General features: G+C 36.6%; 1 protein-coding gene across 1 annotated transcript; it reads right to left on the reverse strand.

Annotated features, from left to right (window-relative positions):
• Nucleotides 1-7,148: 7,148 nt before the first annotated feature.
• On the reverse strand, nt 7,149-26,550 carry LOC110866993 (cytochrome P450 71A8). The gene is made up of 2 exons (XM_035975046.1): nt 25,663-26,550; nt 7,149-7,760 (listed from the first exon to the last, which is right to left on the reverse strand). The coding sequence occupies exons 1-2, from the start codon at nt 26,548-26,550 to the stop codon at nt 7,149-7,151; spliced, it is 1,500 nt and encodes a 499-aa protein (XP_035830939.1).

Consider the following 26,550-nt stretch of genomic DNA (forward strand, 5'->3'; position numbering starts at 1 on the left):
AAAAGTATTACACTAAACACTTGTCTTCACCAAGTGATGTAAGAGACTTAGGCAAACATGGCCTTTGATTGTCAAGAACTCTTACGATCAATCTTGGATCCCGAGACGACTCACACACTCTATGATGGACAATGGATGATGGTGGTGGATGATGGTGTTGTGATGGTGGTGGGTGGTGGGTGAAGTGTGAGAGAGGTGGTGTGCCAAGGGATGAGTTGCAAGAGCTCCAAGCACTCCTATTTATAGGCTGAACAGAAGCCTGGGCACGGCCCCGTGTCCACTAGGCACGGCCCTGTGTCCATCCGACTCTCTCTCTTCATTAATTGCAATTCGCAATTTCATTAAATGCGTCTGCAACAGTTGACCACGCCCCCGTGTCCGCTGAGCACGGCCCCGTGGTGGGCAGTAGAAGCTTCTATTACTTTGTCTTTTCTGCTGACACTTGGGCATGCCCCCGTGCTCACTGAGCACGGGGCCTGTTCAGTCTTCTGCCTTCTTGTTTTGCTTTTGGGAGATGCTGTCAGGAGGTCGGGCATGCCACGTTTGTCCCTTTTCTTGTATTTATGTTAGATTTGGCTGTATTTTTGCTTCTTTTGTTCACCTGAGCTCATTTAATCCTGAAAATACAAAAGGAAGATAAAAGCACACTTTTTCCAACATTAGTACTAAAAAAGGGTTAGTTTTATGCCACAATTGATGTAATTTATATGTTGCATTTTGTGCACATCAGTAGGCTATTGTCTTAAGACCATTAATCCTTGTATAAGGACCGATGGGCATGAGTGATAGATCTATTGGGTGTTGCAAGCCCCACCCATGGGCCGGCGAGTTGGCTGCATGTGGTGACTATGTCGTTCCGCCGGAGGGGCCGGTACGAAATACGCATACAGGTTTGAGTGCTTCCTAGGCCATGTCACTTATTAATGTATTAGCTACACATTAATTGATCTGTTTTTCCTTATTGCTACATACTAGGGACATACATTTATACAGACATACTTTAAAGGCTTATTCATACACACACATGAACTCGCTCAACTTTTGTTGATGTTTTTTTCAAACTACATGTATTTCAGGAAATTAAGTATGGATCTGGCGGGCGTTGGAGTTTCAAGTCATGTTAAGCATAAAAATGTCATCCATGGTCTTTGGATTTGGTCAGTGTGTCTTACTCCTGGACGAGACACGTCTTCCAAACTTTGATTACAACTAATATCTTTGACGAGTCCTTAGCGAACTTTTACACAATTCATATGGTTTGTAAAACTTAAATTTGAAGTCTACGTTTTAGATAGTGTTGTTATGTTTTAAACTCATTTTATGGATGCCAAATCTTTGGTTTTCTTCATATAGTTGTTTGATATGGTTGAATGCAATGATAACAAGAAAGTCACACCATAATCACGCTTCCGCAAAAGTCAGGGTGTGACAGCTTGGTATCAGAGCTTCGATCATAGCAAACTAGGATTCCTTCTCGAGTCTAGACTACGATCATTAGGGCTCTCACGAAAATGTTTTACGACATGTTTTCATTGCATACAAAAAACGTCCAGATCCGGGGAACAAACATTTTTACAAACAAAAGGCACAAATACACATTTCAAAATTTATGTTTATAATTCAGTCTTAGAGACTGAGGGAGGATCAGTCTTAGAGACTGAGGGAGGTTCAGTCTTAGAGACTGGGGGAGGTTCAGTCTTAGAGACTGAGGGAGGATCAGTCTTAGAGATTGGGGAGAATTAGTTGGTCTTAGAGACCAGGGATTTAGTCTTAGAGACTGGGGAGATTTGGTCTTAGAGACCAGGGATTTAGTCTTAGAGACTGGGGAGATTTGGTCTTAGAGACCAGGGAGTTAGTCTGAGAGACTAGGGAGTTGAGTCTGAGAGGCTGGGTGGGATAGTCTGGGAAGACTAGGACGAAAATGTGAATACATGATTACATTACGAATTATCTTTGTTTGCAATACACAAAGTGTTAATGATTAGTGTGAATATGCATGCTATGACTATTATGTGCCGGCACACACGTCACCTTCCTCAGGGAACGACTTGTAAGATGATATTCTTTTCCTACGTTCATGCGCTCCTCTATTGAACCATCCTCTCATTAGGAGGGAAAGGCTCTTCAGACTGAGCCTTAAACACGAATATCCCTTCTTCATTGTCAGCTGAATACCCTGAGAGGGCAGGCTGTGAAGAGGTGCCTTCGCTCCTAGGTGAGCTGGACAACTGACGATACGCGTCGGAAGGTCCTTGGTCGCTCATACTGTAAACTAACAAATAGTCAAATAACACACAACAATAAAATACAAATATACACGTAGTTCTGTAAAAAATTTCCTAACAATTTAAATAATATCTTGGTGTCAGCAGAACACTTCTGTGGTTGAATCAGTGGCTTAGCTCTGGTACCACCTTCTGTCACAACCCCCGTCCCCTAACAAACCCGGGAACGGGCGGGGCGCGACCAGTTTTGGTGGTATCTGGGTTTGTCATTTTGGCAGCGGAATTTATGTCAGGACCGTAGTTAGGAAATATTTTATCAGAGTAAATTACCACACTTTCATAATATTAAACACGTGGGAATAATCCCAAGTTTTAATTATACATATTTTCATAGGGATAAACCCTACTTTATTTAAATAAAACATCTCTTTATTTTAGGTAACTTTATAGCCATTTTTCCAAGCCTTCAGTGCTGTCCAGCTGGCTTCTATTTGGCTTTCACATTTTGTTACCTGAAACGCGTTTAAAAACATTTTGTCAGTGGGAAATACTGGTGAGTGAATCCCAGTTTAATCAAGTTAAGTAAAAACCATTGTACAGTATTGAGGGCGGTCGCGCAATTACATTTGTTTCCATCTATTCAATTACCACCCACGGTACTGTCAACCCGACTTGTGGTCATGTTACTCCTCGCAAGGTAGTAACAAATTTTGTATACAAAACCCCAACATACCGATGATAATTGTAGAATACAAATACTCAATCACTGTTTAATATATTATTAATTGTGTGAGGTTTTGTAAAAACAATTTATAAAAAGGAGATTACTCACATTGCTGTCTTAGGGTTTCCTGGTGATTATCTATTAAATACACAAATGCACACGCGTTAGTATAATAACCCAATATTTATATTAACAATACCCTCCCAGAGACGACATTCCAACGACTACGTCGGGCAGAACCACGACAGCCGTTACGGAACCCTGGATCAATCGGGTAGCGTATCTAATATGTAACCGGGGCTATGATACTTACAACGAGGCAAAACTTTGTTATTTAGGGGGGTATTATGCCCGGAAATTATCTTTGCTATTCAGAATATTGAGAGAGAGATCGAGAGATGAACGAATTGAAACTGAGGCTGGAGGCCTCAATTTATAGGTGACCTTTCGACTTCCCTCGCGGCCCGCGAAGGACGTAGCCAGGAGCTACGCGGCCCGCGTAGTAGGGGCAGTAGGGCCTAGCTTGGCCTGGTCACCACTATAGGCTCGACACTTGTACACGACGTGGCACCACCGGGTTAAGCCTGGTGGCCCGTCTATCGCGCCCCACGTAGGAGGTAGCCAAGGGCTACGTGCCCCGCGAGAGACCACTAAATCTTGTTTTTATTTAATTTTTACAATATCAAAGGTATTCGGGGTCGGTTTTCGCACAATACAAGTTATTCATCTTAACACTTCTATAACATGAATTTAACATCAACATTACACAATTCTTCCATAAACTTTACTAATTTTTCACTACCTTTCACAATCTCAAGTGCGTTTTACCCCAACTACTAATACAATCGAAATAGCACATAACATAACTCCTAATTGTTCATATCATCCAACATATAGGTTCAATTTCATACAAACATCATGAATTACACATAACCTACTAATTCAAACATTGTCAATTTATGAACTTAAACTTACTTGACACTTATAACACTTAGGGGATCATGATTCCTATCTCTTGCATCGAAAATTTAACCCTTTTGCCTTCTTAATTTGTAGAATTTTAGCCAGAATTTAAGAACTAGGGTTTACCCCTTTGCTCGCTCTCTCGTTCGTGTACACACCCTCACTTAGAACACTGACCAATTCCTTTTGATGTTTTATTTTCCACATTTTTCATTTTAAACCCCCATCTTTTAAAAACATGACACTTTTCATTATTACATACTAATCTAATAAACTTTCATACATATTTATGAAATTTTGGATTTGCTAAAAGCTATAAATCCTAATAATGGTAAAAATTCTATATTCACCATTTCTTTTCGTCATAGTATTGTGATTTTAGCATTATAATATGTCATACGAAATTTGGGGTGTTACACAAGTCAAGAAGATTTTGCTAGAGACCTGAGTAAGAAAATGTCAAATCTGTCACCAAATGCTGAGTTACAAAAGACATTAAGGAACGATTTCTTGAACATTATCATGGATACCAAGCCCTACAAAGCCTACAGGTCTGATTTCAAAGACTGGCCCCTTGAAGCTCTTAAAGAGGAAGTTAATGGAATTGAAAAGATGAATAAACATCCTCAAATGCAAAAATCTGCTCCCAACTGGAAACAATACAGAATGGTTGAAGTGGATGAAGTGTTGAAGTACAAGAGAATAAGGGCAGAACTTGTAGCAGCTAAGTATGGGACTGCTAGACAAATTGGAAAATGATCTAGGCAGTATATTGATCAAGCTTACAATAAGCTAGAAGAGCGAAAAAAGACAGATCCATCCCTTCCTAAAAATCCAGTATACAAAGATGAAACCACTGTTAGACGTCGGAATACCATTACCTCTAAAAAGTTGTTCTCATCAGCAGATGTATCCATCGCTGTTTTGAACCAAAGAAAAAAATCAACAACTGATTGATGAGGAAGATGAAAAGAGAGAAGCTGAAATCAGAAAAGAGTCTATCAGAAATCAGTTACGATATGGATTGGATGATGCTTTGTTGCAATTACAAGCTCAAGTTGCTCAAACACTTCAAACGTTGGCAAGAAGGCCTCAATCGCCAAACTCCTCTCAAATAAAACTTCTCCCAAGAAACCCATTAGACCCAAAAATACTAAAGTGGAAGTCTGACAAACAAACCCATGAATTGAATTTGATCAAGTCTGATGGTAGTGTTGAAAAGATATCAAGGGAGAATGCACTTGGTCTGAATCCAGTTGACCTCCAAGATCTTTTTAACCTTCAGCTTGATAGGGATGAAGATGATACTGATTCCTTGGATTTTGAGCTTCAATTCAAAGGGCAAATCCTGGAAAGGTTGATGAGAGAATAAAGATCTGCTGATTTATAAAGTCTGTTGATTCCTTGATTTAGCTTTGCTGAAAATTGTTGAGGCAGGTGATTGTGTGTTTGTAATTAATGTTTGTTAGAATTTAAGTTGTATTCAAATTCTATTAAGTTTTGTTAGACATATTTTATATGTACTTATGTCTATAAACTGTTTATATTGTCTTTTTGGGTAAACAGTTTACATTGTCAATGGGTGGATACGTGCTTTTTTGGATAAGAGAATGGAAATAATCGTATGTAACTGATATATTAACCGATAATCTATGTTTATAGCTGTCTTTTAGCTATAATAGATAATACGTTTTGATACAATATCTATATACCTATCTATACTTTCTATCAAAATGTGTTATGCATGGTTTTCTAAAAGCGAACCGTGTTTGCACACGGGTCTTACCGCTAGTACTTCTATTATAAAGTAAACCTATTGGAGACACATGTCGTATTATTACGCATCCTCATAATTATTTTCCCACCTTTTTTATCTAATTTAGTTAATTTCTTTCAGATTTAAATATTATTTATATATTTTCTAACTGATAAGTGATAAGCCATAATTATAGATAGATTTTATTTATTTTATTTACGTATTCTTTATGTTTAAATATTATTTATATATTTCCTAATTGATAAATGATAAGTCATAATTATAGATAAGTTTCTTTTACGTGTTCTTTAGGTTCAAATATTATTTATATTTTTTTTTACAAATTTCATAATATTATTAATATTCTTAAGGCTATTTTTCAATTCATTCATGATTTTATTATTATTATTATTATTATTATTATTATTATTATTATTATTATTATTATTATTATTATTATGTGGTTTTATAATCAGGATGCTACTCAAATAAAAATACATAAAAAATGACCGGCTTATAACCTAACACTATCATGACGTGTGATAAATGTGTTTCGACAAATTATCTACTAAACTGCGTAAAATACTTTTATTAGTATTAATATAATTAATATTGTTGTTGTTGTTGTTATTATTATCATTTTGCATCATATGTTATAATTTAGTAAGCCGAAGATTTATTTCCCCTCTTATTTCACTCTCTTTCGGACTCTATACCTATGGGGACACATACTTGATTAATAAAATATTAAATAGTTATTAAAAAGAAGAGAAAATAAAAGAAATAGTTAAGAAATAAAATATTAAACAAATAAAAGATAAGCGGGAAATTATGATTTTATAATATGTGAAGTATATAAAGTATATTTGTTCTCTCTAAATACTGAATTAACCGGGTTTATAATCTAGCTTTAAACTTTAGATACATAATAAAAACTAATTAAGTTATATTTTCATCAAGTAAAATATATATATATATATATATATATATATATTTCAAGCTTTGTGGTTTTACATTATTTTCAAAAGTTATTTTAATAATTTATTATAAAAAAGAACAAAAATTAATCTTATTAGTTATTACTAAGGGTGTTCAAAATTCGATTTAAAACTGTGAAAGCGATCAAAAATGGTCATCGGTTTGATTTCACTGTTTGATTTGTTATTAACTTTCGGTTTATGTATTAAGTTACTAATATATTACTTTCGGATTCAAATTTAAAATTTTAATTAAAAAAATTAATAATATCTAATCACAAAAACTGTTTTATAGTATTCTAATCTTCATTATTAAGCTTATTTATTTATTTAACCTGTATAATACACATGTTTCTAACTTAGTTAAATATATAATGAATTAACGACAATCATTCACATTATTCGAAATCAAATGACCTCTACATTGATCTCACAAAACTCATAAATAGTGCCAATAAAAAATCACTTAGAAATGCTTAAGTACATATTTTGACGTATAAGCTTTACAAAGAAAATGGTGTGGCAACAACTAAAAGAGGAATTTTTTTACGAGTGATAATGCCAGGTTGTTCATTCATATCTAAATCATCTTCATTCTCTCCATTTGGCAACTCCCAATCAAATTTGTGCAAAAGATTAGCCAACACATTCTCATTTGTTGTCATTGCAAAAGAAATACCGGGACATCCCCTCCTTCCAGAACCAAATGGAATCAAGTTAAAATCATGACCTCTGAAATCAATAGTACAATCCAAAAACCTCTCAGGATGAAATTCATTAGGATTATCCCACACTTTTGGATCTCTTGCAATGGCCCATGCGTTGGTGATAACCCTAGTTCCTTTTGCAACATCATAACCCATGACTTTGACATCTTGTCTCGCTACTCGAGGAACGAGGGTTGGAATTGGTGGATGAAGACGGAGAGTTTCTTTCAACACAGCTTTTAAGTACTTCATGTTATCTATGTCATCTTGGTTTATCCACTCCTTACCTTTAAGAATCGTCCTCACCTCATCTTGTACTTTCTTTAGAACCATAGGATGTTTTAAAAGTTCTGTAAATGCCCATTCTAGTACCGTTGCCGTCGTGTCTGTTCCAGCAGTATAAGCATCCTACGTGAAGTAGAAGAGAATTAAGTTGTGAGTAATAAATATGGATTAAGCATGTTTAGGTATTACTTCGACAAACTACAAATGTTCTTATTCTAGTCTTAGATATGCACTTTTAAATAATATATACATTATAAATCATTCTTAAAAAGAGTACTTAAATACAAAAAAAAACATGTATTTTACAAGTGTATTGATTTATTTAACGTATTTTTCTATTCATTATAAATCATTATATCCGGAAAATATATATATTTCACCATTTGAAAATACCAAACCACCATGACTAATTAATTCAAAATCCAAACACATGCATAAGTCTAAACCTACATCATATTAAAAAGTGCATACATGAACCAAAATGGTAACCTGAGAGAACACAAATCAACTACTAAAACTGCTCGGTATGGGGAGCGCCTAGGGCCGGCGAGGGCCGGCGACGCCCCAGCACACCGCCCCCTAGGTCCGTTCCCGTCGTCTTCGGCTTCTCCGACACCCAAGACATGCCTCTCTCTCTTTTTCTCTGTACACACACATACATATACATACAAAGTCGGCTCAAGCCCAAGTATTTTGAAGTTTGGTCTTTGGGCCTCCAACTTAAAAAAAAAGATTATATATGATATTTAGGCTGGGACGCTGGGTTGCGATGGATATTTTCGATGTATAGCAAATTTGAAGGGGGCATATATAGAATAGGTCGTAGGGTATTATTGTGGTTGAGCGGCAATTGCGATTTAGTAGATATGGTGATAGAAATCACCGTCTGGAATGCCGCTGGCGCTAACAGAGAGGGAGAACCAGAACAGTCGCTTGTAAATCTTCATCATTTATCATCCGCCAACAATAACCTTTTAGTTTATTTTGCCGGTCGGAGGCCCAGATAGAGGAGGAGCCTTTTTCTCAAACAAGGGTTTTTTTTTTTTTTTTTTTTTTTTGGAAAAAGACCTCAAGTTTTTACTTTGCTTTAGGTCACTAAAATGGTTGAGCCGGCCCTACATACATTCACACACACACACACACATATAGGGGAAGGTTCATTTGAGAAGAAATTTAATGTGAGAAGTGTTGGTGCACTTGTGTCTGTACTTTGTCTGTATTCGGTCACGATGTAAACGATGTCCTTGTCAGTCCTGTAAGTTGACCAAGTCAACCGTCCTCCTGGTTTGACTTGGCCAACAGTTAGTAAATTAGTTGTATTGTTCTGTGTCGAAGGTTGATCTATCGAAGGATTGATTCTGTCCTTCGATGACCTCGAAAGATATGTTTCGAAGGATGATGTTGGACTTCGAAGGATATGCCATCCTTCGAAGTATATGTGAATCCCTCGAACACTTTGTCATCGATAGATGATCTTTCGATCATCTATCGGATCCTTCGACTAGACATGCAGTGTATGGGTATATATACCCATGCAGTGTGTTGAGAACAGAGATGCACACAGACAGAAAGATAGAGTTCTTGAGAGCATTCTGTCCGAAAACACACACACACACTTGAGAGTTTGCAAGTTAGATTTGTAAACATTGTGCTTGTAAACCTTCATACGTATTAATACAGTGGTGTTAATCGGTGAACCTTGTGTGTTGTGCTTTTTACTTGTCTCATCCCGGTTTGCTTGCTAGCTTGGATTCCGCACTTGCTAGTGGGTTAGTATAACAAGGTTTAGGTTCGTAATCCTCCGAGAAGGGACCTACAAGTGGTATCAGAGCTAAGGCTCTTTACCTTGTTTAAAACCGGGTTTTATTCAAGTTCTTGGTGTGTTTGGACATTTGGTTTTGCACCCGTTTTTTTGGAGTTTTTATTGCACTTTTAAACTGAAAAACGTGTTCTAAACTTTCGGGAGTGTTCAAGGTTGGGTTGGGTAACTTAAAAACTTGTTTTTTAAGCTTTTGGTGATTTCCGGCCATATCTCCGGTCATTATTCCGGTGACTGGTTCTGGATAAGGGGTGTCCATTTTGGGTAAAATTTTCAAAGTTGGTAGGAAAGTACATCTGACCATATCCTTTCTGCCGAAAGTTGACTTACCAACCCATCACCTTTTCACCAACCTGTCACATCAGTGTCAGTGTGTCAGAGTCGCTCGAAAGATATCTTTCGACATCGAAAGACCATCTGTCGATCAAGGAAGGCTCGATAGATCATCATCTTTCGACCCATCCTTCGAAGTCCGAAACATATCTTTCGATCAGGGAATCTATTCGAAAGACTGCTATACGGAAGATAAGGATATATACTCGAAAGATAGGGATCTTTCAAATAGTGAATCCTTCGAGTTTGTGAATCTTTCGAAATCATTGTTCGAGATTCAACAGTGATCTTTCGAGTACTGTTGATCCTTCGAACAAGATTTGATCTTTCGATTGTGGTATGCTTATTGTTAACACGTTTCTGTGATTTTAGATCTTTCGAACAGGATCCTTCGGCTGTGTGTGATCTTTCGGAATATTAACTTAGCATTTATTTTGCTTATCAATCATGAATCCCAATTGGTGGAATCCGGCCCCAGACAGTGGTAAATATACAAGTTCAGGTTCCACTCCCTCATGGTGGGGTACACCGGCGCCAGACAGTGGAAAATACACGTCTACAAGTCTATCGCCTTCATGGGCCGAGTCTCCGGTATCGACATCTTCTCAGGGAAATCAATGGGCATTGGTATCGAATCAAACTCCGAGTATCCAAAGTATCTTACTGAGCGAAAGCGAAACAGGGAGTTTGAATCGACCTCCAAAGCTGATGCATTTAAACGAGTATCCGGGTTGGGCTGATAGATTCCGTACATATGTTCTGGGTCAAAATACAGAGCTGTGGATACGTTTCACCACAGATTTTGATCAAGCTATCGAAGTCGCCGCTTCATCAACTGCTAGTTTTGCCGACCTTCCAGAGGATCAAAAGAAAATATATGATCTGGAAAAGAAAGCCTACGCCATTCTCACTCAGGCGTTAAGCAAAGGCATCTATCATCAGTTTGTCAGCTTCAAGACTACAAAGAAGTTGTGGGACGGTTTGAAAACCAGAGGAGTAGGGAATGAGGCAACACGCCAATTGCGTCACGATCTTCTCAAGAAGGAATTTGACAGTTTCACATGCTTAGATAAGGAGTCTTTGGGAGACATGACAAGTCGGTTTTATCATTTGCTTACTGAGTTGAATAATTTTGGGGTAGCGACAACTCAATCAGAAGTGGTGAAAAAGTTTGCTGATGCTTTGCCTCCCCAATGGAGTAGTTTCTTGGAAATCCTGAAGTATAACGGAGTGTTGAAAACTACAAATATCAACGACTTCGTGCAGCTTTTGGATAACAAAGATCAGGAGGAAACATTAAAGGCGAAGAGAGTTCCATTGCCACAAAATCCAGAAATGTATTTTGGAACTTCCAGTACTTCGCCTGCAAGAACAGGTCCACATGCTCCTTTACAAACGGCGTTTGTCACAAGCACGGATATGTATGGCAATCCGGTGCAAGTTCCTGTTAAGCCACCTCCCACCACAGACATGTATGGAAATCCAATACAACCACCTCCTCCTCCTCCTGCTCAACAACAACATGCATGTTATGGAGGAACATCATCTGCTGGTCAACAATCAAAGCCAAGTACTGTACAGCTCGACACTTCAAGCTTTTCTAAAGTCAGTGTAGAAGTAGCTAAGGAACACATGGAGCTGCTTAACACTGTAGTGAGCGCGTACTGTGGGTTAATTGAAGGTCAGATTGGCAACATTAATCTGACACAAGAAGATTATAGGCAGATTGATAAAGAAGAGATGGACTTGATGGATATCAAGTGGGCCTTTGCGAGTGCTGTGAGAAGGGCAAAGGATTGGATGGAAAGTACTGGCAGAACCAGCTTGGAAAGTAAGCGAGACACCAAGTATGGGTTCGATAAACAGGCTGTAAAGTGCTTCAACTGTGGTGAACGGGGTCACTTTAAACGGGAATGCACAAAGCCAGCACAGCACGGGAACCAAAACCCCTTCAGAAATCAAGGCAACCAGCAGAACAGAAACAATGAGCGTACATTGGTGCCTGTCAACAACCAAACCAACCGGGCACTTGCAGTTCAGGTGGATGAAGGTTGTGACTGGTCAATCCAGTTGGGTGGTGATGCTCCCGATGGAACAACATGTTTTGCTCAGATTGTGAAGGAGTTAGTTCACACCAGTGGTGGAGAATCTTCTTCCAGTGGTGGTGAATCGTCTGAAGATGAAGACTCGTCTGGGTACAGCAGGAGTGTTGATGAAGAATCATCCAATTCTGGTGATGATCATGTGGGTGAGACATCAAATGCAACTATCGATGCAGATATTGATGAACTTTTGGAGGAAGCTGCAGCAGAAGCTCAAAGAAGATCTATTCTGGTGGATCAAGCTGCTTATACTTCGTCTTCTCTCCATTCAGCCTTTATGGCTAATGTCGACGGTTCATCAAGTCAGGTATGTGTCGATGAACCCACTGCTATTAACTGTGATGAATGTGATAGATTGCATGCTAGGTGTGCTGACTTAGAAGGAAACATGTCTGAGTTGCAAGCCAAACATGATGCTTTACAAGCTAGTTTGTTTGACTTGCAAGACAAACATAGTTCCTTGAGTGCTGAGTGGTGTGACTTGCAAAGCAAGCATGAGGCTTTGCAAGAGAAATATGATGTGACATTCATCCACAATCAGAAGTTGACTGTGGATCTCTCAAAATGCACAGAAGCCAACATGTTTTATGAAAACCATGAAAAAGAATTTAAGTCAGTAATTGAGACCTTAAAGAAAGATAAAACTGAACTGACAAAAATGGTTTCAAGAAAACAAACTGATATTAATTTGTATATATCTCGCCTTGAGATTATGCAAAAAGAGATGGCTTGTGTGAAAACAGAAAGCGATGCGATCCAGCTTAAGCTAGATAGTTATTTGAGCTCTAGCTATGTGTTGGATCACATCATTGATGTTCAGAAGGAAAAGAAGGATGTCACATGCATTGGCTACAAGAAATGTCCACCACCAGTTAGACACAATTATGATGCCATGCCTGATGAAGAGGACAGGGTGTTCTTTGAACCATCTGTGCCTCTAGATGTGAAAGAGTTTGCAGCAGGACTCGGATACCAAAAGGAAGTATCCTCAGATTCAGATGTGTCAGCAGATACTTTTGTAAGTGCTGAACAGAATCAAGATCCTCCAGTTGTGATTGAGGATGCTGATTCTTCTGATGATGAATCTGATGATGCTGTCCCAGCAAAGTCTGATGCGGTAGCCAAAAATGAGGACATACCTCTCGAGAATCACATTCTATGTGATCCCCCTGTAAAACCCGCTAAGACTGTTGCAACTGAGTCCTCATCTGCAGAAGAGCCGGAGAGTGTGAATTTACTGTACACTCTTGTTGGTGATGATAAAATTTACTCAGACAAAGATTTTCCCATTAAGAATGTTAATCAATCCTTAATCTGTAAAGTCTTTGAAAATTCGACAAGTAAGTTTCTGGGAAAGACAGGACCACGTGTTACAGTTACACAGTGTCCTCCTATTCCAAAGGCTGAAATTCGAAAACAATTTGGCAACAAGAAATTACCAACAGTGCCAAAACAGCAAAATCACACCAAGCCCAAAGAAAAATCACCGGCTCAAGTCCAAAAGAAGCCGAATCAAAAGAAGAAGAAAAACGTTAACTTTGTGAAATCGACGGGAACGGACAAAATTGAAACGTTTGAAAATAAATCTAACTTAGATTTTGTCAAGAAAGCTACTGTTTTGAAAAGAAATGAACAAAACAGTTCACAGCCTAGTACATCGGGTTCACAAAGTTCAACATCATCGGCTAAGCGATCACATGATACTTCGGGGTTTGTAGAACGAAGATCATGTTTTGAGTGTGGAACAATTGGACATATAATTAGAAATTGTCCATATCTTCATAAGCAAAAAGAAAAAAGTTGATGTTCCCCGTGACCACAATGACCGTAAGCGATCTGTTTCTGTGAAGCAAGATCCCCGCCTTGCAAAAGAAAGGGAAAAGAAACAGAAACGCCAACAGGTCAAGAAGATTGAAAAAGCAATTAAAACCGATGTGGTTCAAAAACAATCTGTTGCTGTAAAACCAGAAAATTCCAAAACTTCAAACAATCAAGAAGTTAAAATTTTAAAGAAAGACACTGGTAAAACAAAACAGACCTGGAAACCAAAATCGGTTACTGAATCAGGGGGACCATCACAATTCACCAACCATCAAAGACAAGAAGTTATTGTCATTGATGAAAATGGAAGACCCAAGACCACAATGGCTTGGGTCCCCATCTCCAACTAATTCATTTGAGTTCATGTGCAGGGTGTTCCAGGAGGAACTGTCAGTAGTCATTGGATTGTTGATAGTGGGGCATCCAGGCACATGACAGGCGACATGAAGCTTCTCTACGACGTCAAATCTATTAGAGGAGGTTATGTTGCTTTTGCTGGAGATAAAGGTGGATATATAACGGGTGAAGGAATGATATCCAACGGGATTGTCAGCTTTGACAAGATCAACTTTGTGCAACAACTTGATCACAATCTTCTTAGTGTTTCTCAAATCTGTGACAAGCAGTTTTCAGTACACTTTGATGCTAATGGATGTTATGTGCTGAAGCCGGGCTTCAAAATTCCAAAAGAATGGATTCTCTTGTCAGCTCCAAGGATAAATGATTTGTACGTCCTTGACATGAGCCAAGCTATTACTACGTCTTCACAAGCAACTTGTTTCGTTTCCAAAGCCACAGAAAAAGACACTATCTCTTGGCACAGACGAATGGGTCACATTCACTTACGCAAAATGAATCATTTGGTTTCAAATGAATTGGTGAATGGTGTTCCCCTCAAAAATTTCCATCTTCAAGACGTCTGTGTTTCGTGCCAGAAAGGAAAGCAAACGAAGAAGAAGCACCCTACAAAGAAGATCAACACGGTGGCAGTTCCTCTTGAACGTTTGCACATGGATTTGTTCGGTCCTGTCAAGCACAAGAGTATTCGGGGTGATCAATACTGCCTCGTGATAACTGATGATTATTCAAGATTTTCTTGGGTAGCATTCATGGCACACAAGAGTGAAACCTTTGGTATTATCAAAAACTTGATCGTTCAGATTGAGAATTTGTATAAATTGAAGGTTAGGCGGATACGTAGCGACAATGGTACTGAATTTAAAAATCATTCCATGACGGAGTTTTGCACTTCAAAGGGTATTCTTCATGAGTTTAGTGCAGCTTATACTCCTCAACAGAATGGCGTCGCTGAACGTAAGAACCGCACATTGATCGAGACTGCTAGGACAATGTTGGTAGAGTCGCAGTTGCCCATTCCATTCTGGACTGAAGCTGTGGCCTCTGCATGTTACACATTGAACCGAGTCCTTACAGTCAAAAGGCACAACAAGACCTGCTTTGAGCTTCTTCAAAAACGGAAACCAGATTTGTCTTATCTTGAACCGTTTGGAGCTCCATGCACAATCATCGATCCTAATGGAAAGTTTGGGGCAAAAGCAATTGATGGATACTTTCTTGGGTATGCCACCCCTAACTTACGAGTCTGGAATCTAGAGACTAAAAGAGTCGAGGAATGGTCTGAGGTCAGAGTACAAAGGCACACCCTGCCAGTCAAATGTCCGGGTCAACCTTGGATGTTTGAGTACGATGACTTCTTCAATTCGATCAATGTTGAAGCCGTTGAAGAAAGTGCTGCGGCTAGGATGTTTTTCGAGAGTGACAATGCAACAGTTTCACCGGTGGTTCGTCCAATTCTTGTTAATCAAGAACCATCTTCTTCGGTGAACAATAATACTCTCAACAATGAGGATTTTCATGATGCAAACGAATTGAACGAATCTTCAGAGGATGATGAATTTCTAGATGCAGATCAAGAAGCCCCAACAACAGCAGTTCATGGTACTTCAGAGGGTACTCCTCCAGTGGATGCCCATAGAACAGCTGAGGCTACTGCAACATCCTCTTCGTCAATTCCGGGCCTTGATTTGGTTGTTGATCTTAATCTTAACAACCTGGGTATAAATATTCCAGTTCCAGATAATCCAGAAACAAGGATTCATAATACCCATCCTCAACAAAACATCATTGGAAATGTGCAAAGTGGCGTTCAAACAAGAAACATGTTGCGGAACAACAACAATGCATGCTTGTATGCGGCTATTCGAGAATCCGGGCAACAAAACGATTGGTCTTTCGCGTGTTATGTCTCACAGGAAGAACCAAGAACTTGGAAAGAAGCCTTGAAAGATAACGCTTGGGTTGAAGCAATGCAGGAAGAGCTGCAACAATTCCAGAAGCTGGGTGTCTAGAAACTCGTAGAGAAACCTGCTGGATACAAGAAGATTGGTACCCGTTGGGTTTTCAAATGCAAAAAGGATGACCGCGGAGTTGTTATCCGAAACAAAGCACGTTTAGTCGTTCAAGGTTTTCGTCAGATTGAAGGGATCGACTACAACGAAGTGTATGCACCAGTGGCACGTCTCGAAGCAATTCGAATCTTTCTAGCCTATGCGTCTTTCAAAGGATTCAAGGTTTATCAGATGGACGTGAAAAGTGCATTCTTACATGGTGTGGTTGAAGAAGAGGTATACGTCGAACAGCCTCCAGGTTTTGAAGATCCTATCCATCCCGATCGGGTTTGGTTGCTCAACAAAGTTCTTTATGGTCTTCATCAAGCACCGCGAGCTTGGTATGCAACCTTATCACACTATCTGCTGGAGAACGGTTTTCGAAGAGGTCTTATCGACTGTACTCTTTTCATCAAAGAACAAGATGGAGATCTTCTTCTGGTACAGGTATATGTTGATGATATTATTTTTGGTTCTACTAATGATGTCTTGTGTAGGAATTTCGAGCGCATAATGCAGGATAAATTCGAGATGAGTGCTATGGGGGAAATAACCTTCTTCTTGGGCCTACAAGTACAACAAACTGAGTCTGGGATATTCATCCATCAGACTAAATATGTTGGTGACATCTTGAGCCGGTTCCAGATGTCTGATGCAACGCCCATTGGTACCCCATTGCCAACTAATCACGGAATTACTCCAGATTTGAAGGGAGAAGCTGTTAGCCCCTCAAACTATCGCGCAATGATCGGATCTCTTATGTACCTCACAGCATCAAGGCCAGACATAATGTACCCAACGTGCCTGCTTGCCAGATATCAAGTCAATCCAAAGGCCTCACATCTTGCAGCTGTTAAAAGGATTTTTCGTTATTTGAAGGCGTACCCTGACACCGGTCTGTGGTACCCTAGGGATAATAACTTTGAATTGGTCGCTTTCAGTGATTCTGATTTTGGCGGATGTAAAATCGACGGCAAATCCACAACGGCTGGATGTCAGTTTTTAGGAAATCGCCTAGTCACATGGCAGTGCAAGAAGCAGACATGCGTCGTTACATCAACATGCGAAGCTGAATACATTGCTGCCTCAAGTTGTTGCTCCCAAGTTCTTTGGATCCAACAACAAATGCGGGACTACGGTTTTGAATTCCTAACTACTCCTATTTACGTTGATAATTCTGCTGCTTTAGATATCACTAGAAATCCTGTGCAGCACTCAAAGACCAAACACATCGAAATCAAATATCACTTCATACGTGATTGCTTTGAGAAAAGGCTAATCGATGTTGTTAAGGTCCACACCGATGACCAACGTGCCGACTTATTTACCAAAGCATTTGACAAATCCAGATTTGACTTTTTACTATTGGTGAACGGCATTAAGGTCAAGCAAGAGTAAAACCAACATCGGAAAATCATTTTTGTAAATATCTTTGTGTTTTAAATTTCTCTTAGTTTATTGATTTTAGGGGGAGTAAATCCAAATATCTGAAAATCCAAAAACATCGAAAAATTTCAAAAACACAAAAACAATAGAAAAGCAAAAATGAGTTTCCTGGCGAGCAAAAGAGAAAATGATAGTACATCAGTGGTCTATCCAAACCTCTTTAAACCTTAAATGAAAAACGATAAGCAGCTCTATATAAGATGTATCGGTAGGCTCACAATCATTTTAAAGTGTGCAGGGTGATATAAATCTTAAATCGACTGAAGATCAGGTGGGAACCATTCATTGGCATATGGTCTTAGTACCGAAATTTCGTTTGATAGATTGCCGAGGTTCTGAGATATTCGGTCTTTATGCTGCTTATCATCTGGGTATCATGGTTGTATCTTTTACCGAAAAAATAACGGGGACGCAAGTCTAAATCTTCCATGATACTATACATACGTGTACATATTACATACTGCATACTGCATTCGACCTCAATAAGTGATAAACAATCACATGTCCATATCTAATAAGTGATAAAATATCACATTTATCCGGGTGTCAAGTTCGTCTCTCTGCTGTAGGAAGTACTGACCTGTTCACGGACTTGCTCCTGTGCCTCATGCATATGAAAATCAAGTTCCTCATCAATAAGTGATTATATCACATAGGGCTTGTTTTCAAATCAAAATAAGTGAGAATCTCACATCATATACGGTCAAACAGATGATAATCGGTATACTCACCGGTAAGATGAACCCTCGTGCATACCTTGATATGGGAATGTGTCGTGATGTGGATGAACACCGGTCGATAAGTATAAATCATACCTTAACGTATCCCATTGCCATGATTACATTTGATAAGTTGAGCTTAAGTGGACAACAATACCGATAATCGTTATAGGATGCTTATCTTAATGTTAACTAACTGAACAACAAGAGCGTTTTGGCATGACCGTACACTGATATGATTCTCTTACCCTCGAAACTCGCAAAAAGAATGTCTGTATATATTTATTTACTGCTTTCAGTCTTTACATTTGAAAAATTCAAAAATTTCAAAAAGATTTTACTTCTGCTTTATTTTCGATCGTACGATGTTGGAACTCGAGTCTTCGTTACCTGAAACCTGAACGAAAACCGAACTGACTAAATCTTCATAAACGGTCAAAATTTGAAAGTTGGAAACTTAAATTGACAAATTTTTAAACTTTCAAACTGTCGGACGGTGTTTGATTGTGACATGGTCATTCGTGTGTCATTTGTTTATACTATATTCCAAGCAGTTGTTCTCATTACGCGTTTAGATTTCTGGCATGTGCAGATTCTAAAGGCTAGGAGAACATGGTCGATGACGAGCTTCTGAATGAAGACACGACGTGAAGGCACTCAAAAGATGAAAATGATCGAGTTGCCGCTGGCCATCATCAACACCACAAGGATTTCACTTCATAAAGATCAAGTCATTCACGAGCATAGCTCAAGGGGGAGCTTATGTTAAGGGGGAGTTTGTCAACACACTTCCTACATGATACGGGTAGTTTGTTGATACACTCTCTGCTTTCAAGACGTGAAGACTTTGAAGATCCTCCGACATTGAAGACTTGAAAGGACATCAGAGTCTTGAAGACATGAAGATCAATGATGATCAAGATCGAGACAAATCTGCAACCATCGAAGATCGAGACAAAGCTACAGCCAAGGGGGAGTTTGTTGGTGCACTTGTGTCTGTACTTTGTCTGTATTCGGTCACGATGTAAACGATGTCCTTGTCAGTCCTGTAAGTTGACCAAGTCAACCGTCCTCCTGGTTTGACTTGGCCAACAGTTAGTAAATTAGTTGTATTGTTCTGTGTCGAAGGTTGATCTATCGAAGGATTGATTCTGTCCTTCGATGACCTCGAAAGATATGTTTCGAAGGATGATGTTGGACTTCGAAGGATATGCCATCCTTCGAAGTATATGTGAATCCCTCGAACACTTTGTCATCGATAGATGATCTTTCGATCATCTATCGGATCCTTCGACCAGACATGCAGTGTATGGGTATATATACCCATGCAGTGTGTTGAGAACAAAGATGCACACAGACAGAAAGATAGAGTTCTTGAGAGCATTCTATCCGAAAACACACACACACACTTGAGAGTTTGCAAGTTAGATTTGTAAACATTGTGCTTGTAACCGAAACCTTCATACGTATTAATACAGTGGTGTTAATCGGTGAACCTTGTGTGTTGTGCTTTTTACTTGTCTCATCCCGGTTTGCTTGCTAGCTTGGATTCCGCACTTGCTAGTGGGTTAGTATAACAAGGTTTAGGTTCGTAATCCTCCGAGAAGGGACCTACAAGAAGAAAAAGAAGAAAGGGCATATTAGTAAAATACTATTTCATTTATAACTCATATCATTAATTTTTCTCTATTTAATTAATTAGTCAACTAATTATTAATTATCCTACATTTAATCTACAAAACCTACACATATCAAAATTTTCCTACATATACCCTACACATTATAGAATTTTATCTTACACAGTCGAAATTTATCCTACACACCTCGAAATGTATCCTACACAACTCGTAAGATATCCTACACAACTATTAATTTATTCTACACTTTAAATTAAGTTGTTTTTTTAATTTGGAAAAAATATATATTTTGAAAAGAAGTTACAAATTTAATTTAGCTAGTTATTAAAGGGGAAGAAAACAAATTAATGATTTATGTAAATTTACCAATATACCCTTATATTAAAATTAAATACAAATATTAAATGAAGTAAAATAAAGCATTCTTATTGGTTGAAACTTCTTCTTTTTTCTTCTTACAAAAAAATTCTTCTCATTTGAACCCTCCACCACACACACACACACACACACACACACACATATATATATATATATATATATATATATATAGGGCATGGATAAATCGAAAACCCACTCCAGTTGACTAAACCCTGAAAACACATTAATCACCATTGATCAAAGTTGATGGATGGCTAGGATTAACTTTTGCCCCATCAATTGCTTTTGTGTACTTTGTCTCAATTTTTAATGTATTTAATGTAATGAAGGGTAATATTGGAACAAAGAAAGTGCAGTAAAGTACTGTCACCCATTAATTTATATTTTCTCTCTCTCTCTTGATTAAAGTACTTTTCTTTCATCATTTTATGTTTTCTCTCTCTGATGATTAAAGTTCTCTCTCTCTCTCTTGATTAAAGTACTTTTCTTTCATTAATTTATGTTTTCTCTCTCTCTCTCTCTTGATTCAAGCAACCATCAACAAAAGCACTGATCAAACACACATAGAGCAAAAATGTACAAAAAACTCAGTGAAAACAAAAATGTAACACGGATACAGCAAAAATGTATAAAAATCTGAGGCAAAAATAAAATGTAACATGGTAAAAACAAAACCAAAAAATCCATAACATATAAAATTCTCGGATTCAACACAGCAAAAGTCTATATAAATCTCAGGCATTTTTGCTTTGATTGATTGTTACATTTCTAACACAAAAAAAAAAAAAAAATGTAACAGGCATTTAACTTTGATTGTTACATTTCGTAACTATGTTCAACATCAAACATCTTTTGAATCATCTTCAACATCTGAAACATCATCTTCAACATCTGAAACATCATCTTTAAAGTGTAGATTTCCAAACAAAGCTGAAAAAAACATACTTATTCACCTTCTTGAACAAGATCTAAAACAAATTTTACACAAAAAATGATGTAATCAATAATAAAAACAACAGTCTAAAAAAGTGTACAACACACTTTATTTTCAGTAACGTGCATTATTTATGTAACACGAAAAAATGTAACATGCATTTTTTAATTATCAATTTATGCCAGAAACACAACACACTTTATTTTTCAGTAACGTGCATTATTTATGTAACACGATAAAATGTAACTATTTATGTTTTTTTTAGAATTTTTAAATATGTAACTAACAAAACATATTAGAATTGTTACATTACTAAACCCATCTATGTTGGGTTACATAAAGATGTTACACAAAAAACAAGAAAAGTAACTTCAATTTAATTCAATAAACAAGAACTTAAATCAAATTGTTTCGATTTGTTCAGAAATCTGAAACAAATTTTACACAAAAAATGATAAAATCAAATAATAAAAAGCAATATGTATAGAAAACAAGAACTTAAAAACCTTCATCTTCTTGAACAAAAAATAAAAAAAGTTATAGATCCACAAAAAACAACAAAAATGCAGAGTAAAAAAATTGCTGATTTGCAAAAAAAAAAAAAAAAGCTTAAAAACATACATATTCACCTTCTTGAACAAAAAATCCGAACAAAACCCTTCAGCATCCTCAAAAAACGTAAAAAAGGATGTGTAATTTTACTGGATCTTTGCCTGGTTCGAACAAAAACATCATCTTCAACATCGGATTTGCAGATCCATAAAACAAGAACTTAAAAACCTTTATCTTCTTGAACAAAAAAAATTGCAGATCCATAAAAACAAAAAAAATGCAGACTAAAAATGCAGCCTAAAAAATGAATCAAATCGAGCACCTGAATTAAATAAGCTTAAAAAAAAGGCTTCAAAATCAAATCGAGCACCTGAAATTTGAGCTATCCTCTTTTGTACATGAAAACCCCAAAATTTTATTTCGAACAAACCCTAACCTTCCACCAAATCTGCAACCACCGTTGCAGATCTGGTTCCCGAAGAGAGAGAGATGGGAGATGGTGGAAAGATAGAGGAAGAGTGATGTTTAATTCTGATTATTTCCGATCTAGATCCGGATCCGGCTGTGGGGATGAGAGTTTACGGCGGTGGTAGTGGTGGTGGAAGTAGGTTACGGCGGTGATGGTGGTGGTGGAAGGAGGAGGCGATGTTGTTGGTAGAGGGATGGAGTAGAGAGTTGGAACTTGGAAATGAGAGTTTTGTTTCAGATCTTAGATCTGGAATGAGGTAGAGAAGTTTTTGATCTTGTTTCATCTATATTGGAACAAGAGAGAGAGAGAGGATGATTTATGTAAGGATTCTTTCTTTCACTCTTCTCTCTTGTTCGATTAAATGATGTGAGATGATGAGAGATATTTATTAATGAGAGAAAAGGAAGGTTGTGAGAGGAAGATGTGAGAGAAAAGACAAACTTTCTTTAGTTCCACAAGTACAACTTTAATTAATTATATGGTGACAAGAAGAAGCAAGTATGAGAAGTCTGCATGTGCAGACACATCACCAACCCATCACCATAATGTCAAAAATGTAAGATAGAAAAAGACGATCATGCCCTTACTCCTTTCAATCTAAATTTAAACGTGGATCAATCCTAGCCACATGTTAGAGTTTTTAGAGTTTAGTCAACTGGAGTGAGTTTTCTCATTATAATTAGCCTATATATATATATATGTATATATATATATATATATATATATATATATATATATATATATATATATATAGGGTTGGGCTATATAGAAAACCCTAAATATTTGAGAAACCCGGGAAACTCAAAGCTCCCGACTTTTTTTTTTTGAAAAAAATAACACATGTAATATACATGTTTTTAAGAGTTTTGGGCCAAAAAAATCAAAAAAGCGCCGAAGGGTTTTTTTTTTAAAAAAAACAAATTTCAGCAACTTTCAGCATTTTTTGTCTAACACATGTTAGTCAATGAAGTTTTTGGAACTTGTTTATTTTTTTTAAAAAAAAGTACTCGGCGCTTTTTTGTTTTTTTTGGCCCAAAACTCTTAAAAACATGTATATTACATGTGTTATTTTTTTTCAAAAAAAAAAAAAGTCGGGAGCTTTGAGTTTCCAGAGTTTCCTAAAATTTTTAGGGTTTTTTGTCTAGCATTACCATATATATATATATATATATATATATATATATATATATATATATATATATATATATATATATATATATATATATATATATATATATATATATATATAGGTAGAGGATCCTGTAAAAAGTGCTCAAAGTGTAAGAAGTGTGAGAAGTGTATTATAACACTATATATAATACTATATAACACCATATAAACACCGTATAACAATATGTAACACCATATAATACCATATAACACTATGTAACACTGTATAACATTATATAACAAATATAACACTATAGTTTGTCTGATAGCATGTCTATGATAGATGTATAGTGTTATATTTGTTATATAATGTTATATAGTGTTACATAGTGTTAAATGGTATTATATGATGTTACATATTGTTATACGGTGTTTATATGGTGTTATATAGTATTATATATAGTGTTATAATACACTTCTCACACTTTAGGCCCTTTTTACACTATCCTTACCCTATATATATAGGTAGATATATATATATATATATATATATATATATATATATATATATATATATATATATATATATATTTAAGCCCATCCTCCATACCCCAGGTCAATCCCCTTTAGACTCATTCTCACATCCGCTTACGTGTACGCCTACGTGATGGAGCATCCTTTGAGAACTACTGTCCTCTACAACCCATACTCTAAGTTGTAACTCATGAACACACCCTCTCACATGAAAAAATCAGAAATCGCAAACCAGACAAAAATCGACCGAGACTTGTGAAATCAAAACTTAAATCACTTAAAATCTAACCTTGACATCTCTCCCAAATATATTTTGACAGAAATGGAGATGAAAGAGGTCGTATTCAAAGATGAAGATGTCACAGAAGTTGTGAGGCCTAGAGGGTGCGATGCAGATGCCATGATAGGATGATAAAAGGATCGATAACGGCCCATATGTTTTAATGAGAAAATGACATTTTAAAAATATTCTAAAAGTCCTTCTAATAAAATAATTTTCCAACGTCATATAACAGATCTTCCTTAATCTAACTACTATAATAAAAGAAACCAACTTTTAGACACGTGTGATTCATTGAAAGTATCATCAAATCTATATTTATCTTATATTAACTTAATAAATAATAAATTAATATTAAATATTATCATACATTAATAAAATATTATCCTCAAATCTAGATTGTTAATTTAATATATTTTTAAAACAAATACCTCTCTTATCTACTTATCTTATATTAAATATATAAATAATAAATTAATATTAAATGTTTTCCTAATTTATTAAAAATATAATTTTTTATTATTTGATATACAAAATTATATTTATTCAACTCGTGTAAAACGCAGGGTTTTTAAGGATATAATTTTTTTTAATTATTTGGTAGATTTTTCAACCCGACTATATACGTGTATTTTTAAAGATACGACGTTTTTATTATATAATATACAAAATTACATTTATTTAGGATATAATTTTTTTATTATTTGGTAGATTTTTCAACCCGACTATACACGGGTTTTTTAAAGATACGACGTTTTTAGTATTTAATATACAAAATTATTTATTTAATCTGTGTAATACACATGGTTTTTAAAGATATAACTCTTTTTTAGATCTATTCAACACGTTTAATATACGGGGGTTTTAAAGATGTAATTTTTTATTATTTGTAGATTTATTCAACCCGATTATACACAGGTTTTTTAAAGATACGACGTTTTTAGTATTTAGTATACAAAATTACATTTATTTAATCTGTGTAATACACATGGTTTTTAAAGATATAACTTTTTTTATTATTTGATATATAAAATTACATTTATTTAACCCGTACAATATAATGGTTCTCATAAAGATATAACTTTTAATTATTTAATATATAAATTACATTTATTCAACCCGTGTAATACACGGGATTATAACCTAGTTGCTATATATTCCAAATCAAAAGGCTCACAAATTTATTTTCGGCTAAAGATAGAATTAAAATTAAGTTTTGTCTAAAAAATTGTAAATGAAATTAAGGCATAGTATTATAATTTTGTCTAAAAAATTGTAAATGATATTAAGGCATAGTATTATAAGTTTTAAGCATAGTGTTATTGTATAACACCAGGCTTAAATATTTCAAAATATCACACATAAAACTTAAATCAAAATCTACCTTCCTTTCTATACTAAAAAACAAACAAATCAAAATTAAAACCAAAATCAAAACCAAAACCAAAATGGTAAAGTAGTAGAGAAGAATGAATTGAGTTACCAACAAGATTGCTTTGATGGCCATCCTGTCGAGACTCACTCCTATCCTATCATCTTTTTGAATCTTAAGCAATACATCAACAAAGTCTTCTACACCATCACCACCACCCGCGGTCGATCCCTTCTGCAACCGCTCCTCCACCACACCATCCACAAACTCATGGATCTCTCTAGCAACCCTATCAACTTTTGCATTAAACCCTCTCAACCTATCCACCCATGCAAGCTGAGGAACACAATCCTCCAAACTAAGACCACCCAACACCTCAAAAAACTCTTTCAACATCTTCCTAAATTTCTTCTTACTCTCCTCCCCTTCACCATACTTCTTTCCAAACGTCACCCTACACACCACATCATTCGTAAACGTCACAAACAAATCACTCAAATCCACCACCTCCATATCACAAGCTAATTCCCTTATTTTTTCAACTATAACCACTATCTCTTCTTCCCTAATATTCCTATTGGCTTCTATCTTCTTGTTACTCAATAAATGGACAATCATAATACTCTTGGTTTGCCTCCAGTAGTCACCATAAGGCGCAACTGATACGTCTTTCAAGTCGCAAAGGAGTTGCCGAAACAATTTAATAGCGGGTCGATCCGAGAATATGATATCGTGTGTTTTCATTATCTCACGGGCTGCATCGGCTGATGAGACCACTAGAGTTGGGACTGATCCCAGGTGGATGAGCATGAGTGGGCCACCGTGTTTTTGGGATAAGGAGTGGAGGGAGTGGTGTAACAGTGGGCCGAGCTGGTGGAGGTTGCCGATTAATGGTAGTTTTGGTGGTGAAGGTTTGGTGGTAGGGGGATTAAAGTAGAGTAATTTGATGAGAAATAAGAGTAGGGGTAACATGGCAAGAACATACAACAAAGGAGTCAT

Source organism: Helianthus annuus, chromosome 7, assembly GCF_002127325.2.
Source record: "Helianthus annuus cultivar XRQ/B chromosome 7, HanXRQr2.0-SUNRISE, whole genome shotgun sequence".
NCBI lineage: Eukaryota > Viridiplantae > Streptophyta > Magnoliopsida > Asterales > Asteraceae > Helianthus > Helianthus annuus.